Raw genomic sequence first — 13,374 nt, forward strand, 5'->3', positions numbered from 1 at the left:
ATTTTTAGTATTCCTACAACTGTAAAAACAAGGAACATTGGACTGAAAAAATGGCAAGATTTATATAGGAAGAAAGGGTATTATGCCAATAGGAAAATTAAATCTGTAAGCAGAAGTTTCTTACTTAAAAAGTGTTATGGGGCATATATTAAATTGTATCTGTGCCACAAATCACTGAGAAAAATCATATAATTGTTAATGAGATGATATTTAAAGAGTGTTAAAAATGAAACTATTAGTCATGAAGTTTACGACGTATTTCGGGTTTTCATTTAAAAAAACCAAGATGGCGTCGTATCTGTCAAGATTGACGTTTTAAAAAAAATTGATGTAGAGAATCGGCATCCTCGCGAAAAATTACATTAGAAAATCTTTCTACTATCTTTAAATACAAAACAGGAAAATTATAAATCGAGTGAGACACTTAAAATGATGTCCCTGTATGTACCGATAGCTGTCGGTAACTTACCGATACCGACGATTGTCGATGTCGATGCCGTGTACAGAATAGCGCTCCCGCTGTGGTGCAATGCCGTCACTAGTAAGACGCGCACGGGCCTGCGTTTACGACGTTGCGGGCAAAGCCGTCGCCACATGCCGATTTTTGCAGCAGGAGAGCAGAAGTAGCGCGAGGTAGGAGTAAAGTGTCAGTACGGGGCTAATGAATCTGATTCGTTTGGTGCGGTTTTTATTGCTCTGTAGCAATCGATAACGACAGAAAGAAAACATGTATGGGATTCCACGAGTGGATAATTTATATCAGTTCATTCAAGGTTAGAAATATCGCTTTATTTATGCTTTATTTATATTCAGCTTAGAAACTTAATCAGAAACACAAAAATAGAAAACTAACCTCAAAGGTTTTGAGGTTAGTTTTCTATTTTTGTGTTTCTGATTAATAATTCCAATTTATTATATGAAAATTTGTATAAATTTGAGATTCTATGAACAAAGAAATGTTGTAAACTTTCGTTGTTATGTTTGGGTTCATCGAAGTACCTATTGATCTAGAAGAAAAAAATCAATTCTATTATCAAAATTTTTTTTTATTTCATTTTAAACTGATATATAATTGGGGTCAAGTTTCGTTTAGCCGAAATCTGTTAAAAAAGAAAAAACAATTTTTTTGTCATTTAGGTACCTCAGGCAGTATATTACTGAACAAATTTTGCCGCGGAAACGCGTCACCATTTTTTGAATGCGGTTTAAAAGTAACGAAATGACATACATGAAAAATTAATGTTATTTCATATTTTAGACGTCTTTGTAAATACTAATACGAAAATGAAATTCCGCGGAAATGCGCTGTTGCCATTTTTTTGAATATGGTTCACAAGTAACGAAATGAGATATATAAAAAACTAATATTATTTTATATTGTAGACTTATTTTTAAGCACCGATACAAAAATGAAAATCCGCGGAAATGCCTTGTTTCACCACTATGCAGTGATCTTCTTCCCGACCTTTGACACAGATCAATGAATATTATCTATTCTTATCAACTTAATATCGCTATGGTCAACAAATGCGAAAATTTAAAAACAATTGTCAATAAAGCATAAAAACGACAACTAAACCAAACCAACTAAAACCAAACCGAAAGTATGCAAAATAGTTGAGAATACTATGGAAAACTTAATATTGAAGATTTTCCATTACACCGCCCTTATGATAGATTTCCGCGGAAATAGTTATATATAGAAAAGTTATAGCAAATTATTAATCAAACAAAAATATGTAGTTTTTATCTTCCTATCACATTTCGGCACTTCTAAACCCGGAAAAATCAATGAAAATTATTGTGATAAAAATATATTTTCGAATAAAAATTAGATCACATTGTTATATTAAATGTTTTTACATTCTATAATGAAAAAAACTATTAAAAACACCGTAAAGTTTTAAATTTTAGTTAATAATAGAAAAATTAAAAATTCGAGTTTACTCAAAAGCAAAGAATTTCCGCGGCAAAAATCAAATTATGTAGTGCTAGTTTTCTTGTATAGAATCATCCTATAAACCGATATTCTATATAACTGATTTCGGCTAAACGAAACTTGAGCCTATAATTGGATTGGAATTGTTCGAATTATTAATCAAAATCTTAAAATTATTGTGCATTGAAGTTTGACGATGAATCTCTTTTAAACGGTTAATTTAATCGACTAATCATGAAAAACCATTTTTGTAGAGCAGCGAATTTCCTACAAAAATAAGTTTTGCATATCATAATTAATTTTTATTAATGAGTTAACGAAGAAAACTGCCTTAAAATAATCAAACTTCTTCCTTTAATAACTTTCGAACGGTGAGGTTTACAAAAAAAACTGTAAGAGACCTTTTTTTGTAGAGAATTCAATTTCCTACAAATATTGTGAGACGATATAATTTTTCCAAATAGTAAATACCGAGGTATAAATTTTTGTTTCTAATAATAAAGAAAAAATAGAAAACTGACGGAGGACGGAGGACCTTCCTATTAAAATTAAGAGCTCATAATACATAATAAGCTCGTACCACATTCAAACAATGACAGAAAATTCAATTTACCTGTAATTATAATGATAGACAACTTCTCTGTCAGGTATTCACTCTCGAAAAATATTACATTAAAAAATGTATAATTTATTTTTCGACGAAGTGCGGATTTTGTCCGGATTTCAGAGATAAAAAATACCCTTTCTGCCGTTTTCTGCAACATTTCACAACGAATATCTCTGGAACAAAAAGCGTAAATCTCAAAAATAAAACGATTTTGTAAAGTACATATTTAGGACTACAAGTATATTGTTTTCTAAAACATTTTGGAAAATTCCTAAGGCGGGCCAAAAATTTTTATCAAAAATCAAAACGTCTCATGTTGTAACTATAAAATATTGTTGTTGATAGGTCGTATCTTCGAATCCTACGTCGAATCCTCTGACACAAACCGTTCTATGATATATCTCTAAATAGATATGACATTCAAACAATGACATATTTAGGACTCGTGCAAAGGGGTAGTGAAGCGATACATATAGCCTAGCTTACCCAAAAGTCAACCTCACCTTCACGCGGTGCACCTTGTTTACACATAATAATCTTATACAATCCTCAGACCTACCATCTTTCTGGGGAAGAGGAGTAGGGAACTACTCCTAGTTGGCCGAGGAACTATTGTCGCTGTCCTCACTGTGCCATAGTCATCCCGTGCTACAGTTGCAGCCAAAACTGTGCGGCCAACCGTACAGTTAAACCTTTTCACGCAGCTAACACACATCAATGATGGAACATTCGAGTGGGACAAAATCATCATCCGGAGGTAAAATACCCCCTTAATCGGATCTCCGGGAGGGGGTGCCTACTCGAGCGTATAATCGGAGAAACAAAAAACATCAATGTTTCACGTTTGCGGCGTGGAACGTCCGCACTCTACTGGACAAGATAAAGTCAAATCGACCAGAGAGAAGAACAGCACTGGTCTCTCAGGAACTCCACCGACTAAATATAGATGTTGAAGCTCTTAGCGAAACCCGCTTCGCGGATGAGGGTAGTCTCACTGAGGAGCATTACACCAGAGTACGTAGATCGCCGAGTAGCGACAGAAACCGTCGGCTCTTTTGATGTGGTGGGACCAAATTTTCTTTCTCTCTTTTTTGACGTGTTTGACAGATAAACTACGTATTTAACTGCTCAACTTATGAAGTGGTCCTATAAACATGGTATACACTGCTCACAATTTGAAGTGGAATTAATTATAAAGTTTTATACATATCTTTTTTGTTTTGTTTTATCCTTATTTCTAAATTTGAATGTATAAAATATCTTACTGCTAATACATAATTAAAAAAAAAACGATTCGTTGCCTGAGGTATACTTGAAATAAAGTATATAGAGATATTTGATAAATGGCAACAGTGGCAACTTCGCTTCTTCGTATGACAGATAACCTACTTATTTCGCGCAGCCGCAAAGAAAATTGAAAACGGGACTGTCGCTACTCGTCGGTTTAGGTACTCTGATTACACCTTCTTTTGGAAAGGTCACCCCGCAACACACAGGAGAATTCATGACGTATAGGCATTGCAATCAAAAACAAAATCGCCACCAAATTAACAGAAGTACCTATTGGTGTCTCCGAACGTCTTATGACCCTAAGGTACCCCATTTCAGACAAATCTTACGTCAACATCATTAGTGCCTACGCTCCCACCCTAGACGCTAAAATTGAGGATAAGGATAGATTTTACCAAGCCCTACAAAATGCTCTTCAACGAATTCCAAAGTACGAACGAATCATTTTGCTAGGTGACTTTAATGCTCGTGTCGGTAGACAACAGGACGTATTGGGAAAACATGGAATAGGAAACGTAAATAGCAATGGTGAACGCTTATTAATAACATGCACAGAGTATAATCTATGCATCACCAATACGTGGCTCATGTTGAAGGACAAGTTTAAAGGTACCTGGAAACATCCCAGATCAGGTCACTGGCATCAATTGGACCACGTAATCGTTCGAAGGACGCATCTAAAAGATGTCAAACTTACAAAAGCTAGAATAGATGCCGAATGCGGCACTGACCACCGACTTTTAATTTCAAAAATGAAAATCCAGTTAAAACCCAAACACCCACACTGTAAAAAGCAAAACAACTAGAGACAAAAAATACGGCCGACGCCGTCCAGGAAGCCATCAAAGAATCACTTCCACCGATAACTTCAATCTCAATCTTGGAAGCTGAACAAGAATTAAGGGATGCGATTCATAAAACTAGCGAAGCAGTACTGGGAAAGTCTAACAAAAAGAAACAACCAGACTGGTTTAACGAAAATCAACCTCATATACAGACCTTCTTGGAACAAAAGTACAGAGCACATCAAGCAGTCATTGCAAATCCACACAATCCAAGGCTGGTAGACAACTTTAAAGCAGCCAACAACACGCTTCGAAGAAATCTGCGCCAATTAAAGGAGGATTGGTGGTCACAAAAGGCTATAATCAGATTCAAGAGTACGCCACGCATCACGATTATGGTAAATTTTTTGAAGATGTAAAAGAAGTATACGGCCCAACCAAGAACGTAAGCTGCCCAATCATGGCATAAAATGTCGAACTTCTAAAAGAGGAAGAGCAAATTAGAAACCGCTGGAAAGAGCATTACACCCATATCCTTAACCAAGAAAAAGCCGTTTTTGTTCGATCATGGGTTAAAAGTAATAAGGGAAATTGTGTTTTTAAAATAAATCCAACGCATTTACACTCAACTAATTTCCATTTATCTAACTCTTTTCACGAAACGATTTTTGAAATAATTCTAGAATTTCGAGTCTAGAAAAAGATGGACGAATAACATTTGAATAAATTACTTAGCAGCCTGATTTCAGTAAATAATTATGAGAACCAACAACTTATATTCACATTACACCATTTCAAAAGTTGGCATTCCAGAATATCTTCCATCTTATAAGCGCCTGTCAAGAACATACTCAAAATCGCCTGACGAAAGGGTTTCGGCACCGATTCGGTCGTCTTCGAAGTCGATCTAAATCGGCATTTTTTTTTCGTCATTCGGATTTCTCTCTCCACTATACATCTGCTCTGTTTATTGAACAGCTATTGGTTTTCCGCTGTCTCTTCTGGCCTCCTGGTATTTATGAACGAGAAATCGACCTCGACGCAATTGAAATATTTTGTAAGCCCCCTAAATTGGCCTAAATATTCAGGCAAAACGGGGTTTTATCACTTAGTACTTTTTTAAAAACTCCATTGTACTAAGATTTGCTCAACTCTTCGATAGAAAGTATAGTTAATTAATTAATTTTTCTTTCTAAGAAACGGTGGAGTCTGCAACCAAAAAATGTCTAGTTCTTTAAAAGTCCGTTTTGCAGTTGGCAATTTTAGTTGCGTGCAAGACAAGTTGCGGCAAGTTTACTTCACATTACAATTATCCATTAATTAAGAATATTTCTTTCTAGGCTTAACAAAAATTAGACGAATAATCAATCAGCTTATACAAGGCATTTGTTAATTTCTCGTGTACTTGTGTTTTGTACTTGTTTTGTTTACCATGGTTTATCACATTAAGTTTTGGCACTTGGTTTGAATTTGGTATTGATTCTTGTTCTAGTAAGAGAGTTTTAAATAAGTACAAATATTTTCAGAGTTGGTAAATCTCGATAAAGAAACATATTATATACCGTTTTTCAAGAAGTCCAAAATAACCGAGATATTTTTTTTATGTTACCAGATTATGAGGATATTATGTATTTTAACTAAAATAAAAATTTAATTACAAATTTTCAATTTTTTTTCGCGAAAAAAAACCTCATTAGCGTGTTTCTGATGGGTAAATTATATAAATATACTCAATAAATTTAAATGATAACGTATCTAGAAATAAATAGCGAACTAATTAGAATCATCTTTTCATTATAAAAATATCCAGTATTGAATTTGAAAACTAACTTTTTTAAATGTTGCAATTATTGATAAAAGGAACACAGGAAATACAGGTAGAAAATCCACTGTTAGTGCCGTTTCCATCAAAAGTACTGTTTTTAAAAACACTGAAATCTTTTAATCTTTCCGCCAAGCGACGCGACGCGCGACGGTTCCATTCGTTGTTGTCGAAGACAGTCGCTGGCGATCTAAAGTCTCCAAAATGTTCGTCATTTTGGAAATTCCAGTTGCTGTTTTGTTGAAAACGACGAGACTCTGTTTTTGTCTCAGTTTTGTCCGTTTGGTAAATATATCTGCTTTAAAATATTTGTGTTCATTTTCGAAAATACTGCTCTTGAAGTTTATAATTAAAAAAATTAATACAAACATTTGTATATTTTATAAAAATGTATTTACATATAACATGTACCTGCTGCTTCAACTGGATAATACTGAAAAACGTTTGAAGCCTTTATTTCGAACTTTAATTATGATTGCAGTAAATTTATTACAATATTTATTGCATAATACTATTTAAATATTCATAATTTTTATTACTGTTTTCTAGAAATCCTGTAAAAAATATACTTAGTTAAATTGCGCCGAAATTTTTTTATAATTTTTAATAACAGCGTTGCAAACAATAAAAGTTGCATGAGCAGAAACTTGCGAAAATTAAAACCAGTTTATAACAGATTTTGTTTTAAAATTGCTAGGGTAACAAATCGTAATCGTAATCATTTTAGTCTCGATTTCCTTTAATACTTCGTCCTACAAAATCCTGATTGTAATCAATCCGATTGTCAAAATTACTGGGATGTAAATAGAACCAAATCCGCTAAGTATAACAAATACAACAGTGTATAGGTAGTATTTCCGAAGACAACTGGAAAAACAAAGACTTAATTCGTTTGTTCAAACGATGCCGACAATGACATCAACAAAAACAGTGATAAAATTAACTCCCATCCCATTCCAACTGACTTGGGAAAAACTATAACTATATAGGTACTCATACAAGTTCATACAACTATAATAAACTCGCCAGCAAAATTAACGCATAATCGTATATTGTCTTATAAGTTTTATTGTCTGTATTATAGATCAGTTATATTGGCCTAAAATTACTTCTGTTTATTATTTCTTGCTGAGGCGATCCATTTTTTTCATGACATAAGAATTTATCAATAGTTTTTGTAAATTCCCAAAACAGGTATATTCGCTGAAATGCTAGAAGTCGTTTATTTTAAGATCATTTTATTTGAGTGCGCGGCTGTTGTCTGTTAAACACCGTATGTAGTAACCCGTATGTAGTAACACCGTAAATCAGTAAAATGAACCCTAACGTACGTCAAAATCGCAATCTCACCCCCGAAGAGTGTGCTGCAGTTATTGCATTATTTGAAGAAGGCATTATCAGGTACACATAGCGGAAAGATTTCATGTTGGACAATCAAGGATCTCGCGAGCAATAAGAATATTCCAGGATACTGGAAATAACCTGAGAAGACCAGGCCAAGGCCGTAGCCGAATAACCAATGCCCATCAGGATCGATTTTTGAGACTTCAGGCTCTGCGAGAAAGGTTTGTGACAGCTACATTGCTCCGCCAAACATGCTTATGGTGGTGGGTCGGTTATGGTATGGGGCGGCATTAATATGGAAGCTCGAACATAACTGGTGATCATTCAGAGAGGCCGTCTCACTGCTCACAGGTACATTGTGGACATTTTGGAGCCTCAAGTGGTACCTTTTGCTCCCTTTATAAGGGACAATTTTCTCTTTATGCACGATAACGCCAGGCCACATATTGCCAGAGTTGTCCACAATTACTTGGAGGAGGTCCAAATAGAGACGATGGATTTTCCAGCGCATAGCCCATACCTCAATCCCATCGAACCTATCTGGGACATGATGGATAGGCGCCTACGAGCTCTACCAAATTCACCCTACAATTTAAATGAGTTATCGCTAAGACTAGAGGAAGTATGGGACGCTATCGCGCAAGATGAAATCAGGAATGAGGTTTTCAGCATGTCCAGATGTTGCCAGGCCGTAATCCGTGCCAGGGGAGGCAACACCCGTTATTAAACCGTGCCTTCTGATTATTTTTTTGTAATGCTTTTGTACTGCGTTTTGCACATTATTCTTGGAACCACTGTATCTTCTTGTTTAGCTAGTTAATAAATTTATTTGAAATTTATTATAAATAATGTGTAAATAATAAATTTATTTGAAATTTATTATTTTGGTAACGAGTTGTCTAACAAATACATAGTAATTTTGCTTTTGAATTCGTTTTAGTTTTTCCAAAAAATAAAAAAAAATCAAATTATGCGTTAATTTTGCTGGCGAGTTTATATCTCAAAGTTAAAAATGAAAAATTCGACTATTGATATTGATGAATTCGTTAATTCTAACTCAGTCTCTAAAAAGATCAAAGTTGAATTGCGTTAATACTTCGGTTTCTTCGACATCGTCAGAAACTCTGTTGTCGATTAAGGAAAATCTATTTCATTCAATAAGAAAATAAGCTGACCAAGCTTAACGAGCTGTAAAATAAATAACATCTATTAATGCTCAAACCTTAAAAACCGAAATGTAAATATTTCCAGTAAGAAGAAATAAGAGGAAATATTTGAAAATGCTGCTTCAATTTGACAAGGATCCCTAGCTTTGTTAGAGCAAAAAGTAAACTCTAGGGGGAATACACTGTATAGGGTATGCAGATGACATAGTGATGATGGCTCGGGGAAAACATGAAGACACCCTGTGTGATATTATCCAAAGATGACTCCGTATCAGTGAGAGTTGGTGCAGGACTGTCGGGCTGAGCACCAACTCAGACACAACCGCGGTATTGCCATTTACCAAAAAACGAAGTCTGAAAATTTTCAAAAGAATTCGTCTAGATGGAAAGGAAATACTGCCATCACAGGGAAATCAAATATCTGGGAATAACCCTGTACAGTAAACTCCTCTGGAACAGGCATATTAAGAACATTACCAGCAAAGCCACAAAGGCTCTCATGAAATGCAGAAGACTGGCGGGAGATAGGGACTATTGAAAACAGGAAATAGCCATCTTATCCGATAGTCAAGCAGTACTAAAAGCGACCAACTCAGTAACCATCAATTCGAAGTTGGTCAAAGAATGCCTAGAGAAGCTGAACAAATTAGGCAAGGACAATAAAGTCCTCCTACTCTGGGTGCCCGCTCACCAAAGGATAGAAGGCAATGAAAAAACAATCGATCTAGGTAGAAAAAGAGCAAACATTCCGCTAACTGGACCAGAAGCGCTCTGCTTTCCCAGCGAAAACCAACTTAAAGCGAAACTGAAGAACCTGGAAGACTCTATCCGTAACTTGAAATGAGAATCCTCTAAAGGTCGGAGACACTCGGAGAAGTTCCTCAGAACTTACGACAAAGAAAAATCAAAGATTTTCCTTGATTTAAGTAAAAACAATCTTCAGATTGTCACGGGGTTCCTAACAGGATACTGTCTCCTAAACGAACACCTCAGTAGATTGAAGGTGAGAAACAACGGCGAATGCAGATTCTGTACGGAAAATGGGGAACACCAGTACACCTTATCACTGAGTGCGCCGAGATAACTGTTCGTGCCACAAACTTTAGTACGGCTGATGTCGAAGATACTGGATTTTGTCAAATTCCTGAGACTGTATAATGAGTTATAAAGAGTTACAAGAAAGGGGAACACATAATAGATCTTTAAAGCCGCGGTGATTAACCCCCCTCCTAACATTCTAGAGCAAAAGGGGCAATCTAACGTATATATTTCAGATCTGGTTTCTGTTTCTAGCGGTGATTATCTAAGCCAGACTGTCGGGCACCGGCACAGTCAGTCCGCTTGACCGACACCCGTATTTATTCGAATTCCTGCAGCCTTTGAACGTCCGCCGCTCGTGTCTGGGCCCCACGAGCTGCACTTTCCTCGGCCCCACCTCCCCGACCCCGGCCGCCTTTCGAGCTTCTCTCATCTCCTGCTGTTGGAGATGCTGCCGACTGCACGGGGTCTTGCACGGTTCGTGCACCATCACGGTAGGTATATTTTTCATTTGCAGTGGCGTACATTTTGTTATTTGTAGCGCGTGATAAAAATTACTCTTTTAACAGGCTTTTATTAGCTTCACCTGTATATACGTATCTACAGAATATAATTAAACGTTATTTTCACTAAGGTCATATTAGATTATAACGCTGCATATTTATCATGGACCCATTGCATTACAATAATTTGATCAAGTTTATCCCAATATCCTAACCAGGATCATCAAGAATAGAAGAAGAAGTTGATGGCTATTTAGCAGCATATTTCCGTGTTTTAGTTAATTCTTCTTTATGACTGTGAAATCTTGAGGTAATATCCCTCCTAATATCCAGTTTCTTTCAAAAATGCAAATAGTTTAGATCTTCCTGTGTTGAAAAAATGATTGTTAGGGAGCTATTGAGATAAAGACTAGTACTAAATTAAATGTTCATATTCCAGAAGGATACACATAATGGACGAGGAGAAGCTAGTAATAAATATTCATGTGAAAATTTACAGTGACCAATCATAGGACTATTTAAGATGGTTTATTTTGATCTGTAGATTTGCTGCAATGCAAAGAAAATATTTTGATGTTCCAGAATTTATTAGGAAAATCTAAAAGCTCTCTAAAAAGCTGAATTAAGGAATTTACCAGATGCTCATTAAATCGATGATAACATTTATGAGAGTCTACGTAATTATCACAATTAGGTCTGTTAGTTCATTTGCAGCAATACCAGCATGACTAGGAACCCAAATAAAAGAACTAGAAGAGTCAATTTAAACTGCATAATCAAAATAGAAGATCTTTAACTGAAAACTCTAGAGCTCTGGATGGATACAGTCTCATTATACATGAGGCCTCATCAGGAATAATTATATATTAAGTTAGAGGTTATCTATAAGTCCAAAGACTGTAAAGTGTCTAAAGTGTGTGGTAAATGTTCTGAAAATCATAGTGAAATGGAATGTACTGGTGAAGAAAAGTGTGCAAATTGTTTGGAGCATAATTTAAAGTATAAAACTTCATTGTTAATTAATCATACAACTAGAGACAGTACATGCACAGTTCTTAATAATTATATTTCCAGATTGAAAAGTAGAGTTGCATATAACTGATTGTAAATTATGGTGAATAATAGTAATTTAAAGATGGATAAGCTGAATTTTTCACATTTTAATGTACGTTCGCTTTGTTCTAATTTTGTTGCTTTTCGCGACTTTGTAGTGGACGGACAGTTTGATATTTTTGGGTTGTCTGAAACATGGCTGTCTGAGAAGATTGCATCTTCTTCTTTAACTATACCTGATTATAATATAATTAGAAGTGATAGAATTGGAAGAGGGGGTGGCACGGCTTTTTATATAAAAAAATGTTACAAGTTTCAAAATCTTGAGTTGCCTGCCTCAGAAAGTGGATTGGAACAGTTATGGATATCCATCAAGATTAACGGCAAAAATATATGTTTTGGTACTTTATATCGACCACCCAATGTTAACCTGCTGGGTTGTCTTACTGATCTTGAAAATTCAATTTCTACTTTCTTACCCTCATATGATATGCTTGTTTTTGGCAGTGATTTTAACGTGGATCTTTTGACAAACAATAACAGTAAAATAGTCTTAATGAACTTCTTTGAGAAATATGGTCTCCATCAAACAGTAAAAGTTCCTACGCGTATAACCAATAGTAATAGTTCACTTATTGATATTATAGTTACATCTTGTTCTGATATGATTACAGATACTGAAACTCTTCTGATGGATGATATATCTGATCACTGTTTAGTTACTTGTAAAGTGAATGTACAGAGGAAAACTGCTGGAGTTAGATTTAGCACATTTCGAGATTATAAAAATTTTAACTTAGTAGAATTTGATCATGATATGTACAACATGGATTTTGATAAAATTTTTGTTCTGCATGAGGTTGATGATATCGTCAACCATTTTACTAAACTCGTTACATACCTCTTTGATAAACATGCGCCGTACAAGAAGGTACGTTTTACTAAGCCTCCGGCCCCATGGATTACAACTAATATTAAATTTATGATGCGTTTAAGGAATAAAGCCCTTACTAAGTTCAAGAAACATAAAACTGAAGCTGCCTGGCAGGATTATAAACAACTTAGAAATCTGGTAACTTCGATCTAAGAAATGAAAAGAAAGCATACTTGTCTTATCAGTTTAAGACCAATCCGAAGGAGTTTTGGCTAACACTACGGCGTTTGAATATTCATCCTGGTATGCCATCTCATCATGAGGATACTGGTACTGCCGATGAGTTTAATGAGTTTTTTATTAATTCTGTACCTAAATTGTGCATTGATGATAACACTAATACTTATTTACAAACTTATATGAGCTCTAAATTTCTGGATGATTCCAATTTGTTTAATTTTTTGGAGGTTGATGAGAAAAGTATTTTGAGGGTAGTTAGGGAAATTAAGTCTAATGCCAAGGGATGTGACGGGATAGATAAAGGAATGATTGATTTAATACTTCCTCATTTATTGCGTCACATCACTTTCATTATTAATACTTGTATTAAAAAAAATCATTTTCCAGCTGCCTGGAAAATTGCTAATATTATTCCCACAGCAAAGAACTCTAATCCTGTCAGATTATCTGATTATCGACCAATAAGCATATTACCTTTCCTATCTAAAGTATTAGAAAAAATTATGCATAAACAACTAACGGATTTTGTTAATGTCTCTAAGATTCTTCCTTTCACTCAGTCCGGCTTTAGGTCTCGCCATAGTACGGCAACTGCTTTACTGAAAGTCAGTGATGATCTTTTCAGAATATGTGACAAAGGTGATACTGGTTGCCTACTTCTGGACTACTCAAAGGCCTTTGATACGTTAAATCATAGGATACTTTTGAAGAAA

At 35.2% G+C, this 13,374-nt stretch overlaps 2 protein-coding genes across 2 annotated transcripts in view; both read left to right on the forward strand.

Annotated features, from left to right (window-relative positions):
* Positions 1–557: 557 nt before the first annotated feature.
* Positions 558–13,374, forward strand: part of LOC115881914 (elongation of very long chain fatty acids protein 7-like) — a 145,683-nt gene continuing 132,866 nt past the window's right edge. Inside the window, exon 1 of the mRNA XM_030899640.1 lies at positions 558–773. The gene's annotated coding sequence lies outside the window, so the exon portion shown is untranslated. The remainder of the gene's footprint in view (positions 774–13,374) is intronic.
* On the forward strand, positions 11,630–12,634 carry LOC115881900. Its single transcript, XM_030899623.1, has one exon. The coding sequence runs from the start codon at positions 11,630–11,632 to the stop codon at positions 12,632–12,634; it is 1,005 nt and encodes a 334-aa protein (XP_030755483.1).

The sequence above is a fragment of the Sitophilus oryzae genome, unplaced genomic scaffold (assembly GCF_002938485.1).
Source record: "Sitophilus oryzae breed Bouriz unplaced genomic scaffold, Soryzae_2.0 scaffold_1744_pilon_pilon, whole genome shotgun sequence".
Classification (NCBI taxonomy): domain Eukaryota; kingdom Metazoa; phylum Arthropoda; class Insecta; order Coleoptera; family Curculionidae; genus Sitophilus; species Sitophilus oryzae.